A 676-nucleotide genomic window follows, 5' to 3' on the forward strand; every position below is an offset into this window, starting at 1 on the left:
GTTGCTTGTGCTACTCCTGCACTGCAACTGCTGTGCAACTGCTGCATCCCAACCCATGCAGACCTTGAACCCCTAACCATGGTACCCTGCACACCCCCGTACCCCTAACCGTGGTGTGCTGCCCCCCCTCCCGCTTCTCTATCTTCCACTCCCTTAACCACAGCACGCCTGCACCCCTACCCATGGTACCCCATACTCCCACAACTCTAACCATGGTGCCCCTGCACCCCAATTCAGTACCCCTGCAGCCCTCTGTGCCCCTAACCATGATCCCCTGCACCCCTACTCCCATACTTCCCCAGTGTTCCCTGTCACCCATCCTGCTGTACCCTCACATGCCCCTAAGCATGTGATGCCCCACATGTGTAAGGAGGATGCCCCACATCCTCCTGCTCCTCTTGCTGCCCAGCACCCCTCGAACACCCAGTAGCCTGTCACTCTCCTGTACTTCTGTAGCCCCCAGTCACGTGGCATCCCAAGACTTGTACTGGGGAGACCTTTGTCCTGTCCTACTCTGGTTTCTGTAACAACCAAGTTTGCTGTGGACTTTGGAGGGGCCGGTGGGTTATTAACCATCTTGCAGCTCTTCCCCCAGAGCTGTGCAGCCTCTGTCCCTGCCATGGCACCCGGGAAGCCTGGGAAGAGTGCAGGGGCCTCAGAGGACCCCTCAGTTACG

General features: G+C 58.4%; 1 protein-coding gene across 1 annotated transcript in view; it reads left to right on the forward strand.

The window, feature by feature from the left end:
• The first annotated feature begins 619 nt into the window (after positions 1-619).
• The window catches only part of ACY1 (aminoacylase 1), a 4,119-nt gene continuing 4,062 nt past the window's right edge, over positions 620-676 (forward strand). Inside the window, 1 exon segment of the mRNA XM_010023715.1 lies at positions 620-674. Within this exon segment, the coding sequence (XP_010022017.1) occupies positions 620-674 (55 nt within the window).

Source organism: Nestor notabilis, unplaced genomic scaffold (genome assembly GCF_000696875.1).
Source record: "Nestor notabilis isolate BGI_N333 unplaced genomic scaffold, ASM69687v1 scaffold23421, whole genome shotgun sequence".
Classification (NCBI taxonomy): Eukaryota; Metazoa; Chordata; class Aves; order Psittaciformes; family Psittacidae; genus Nestor; species Nestor notabilis.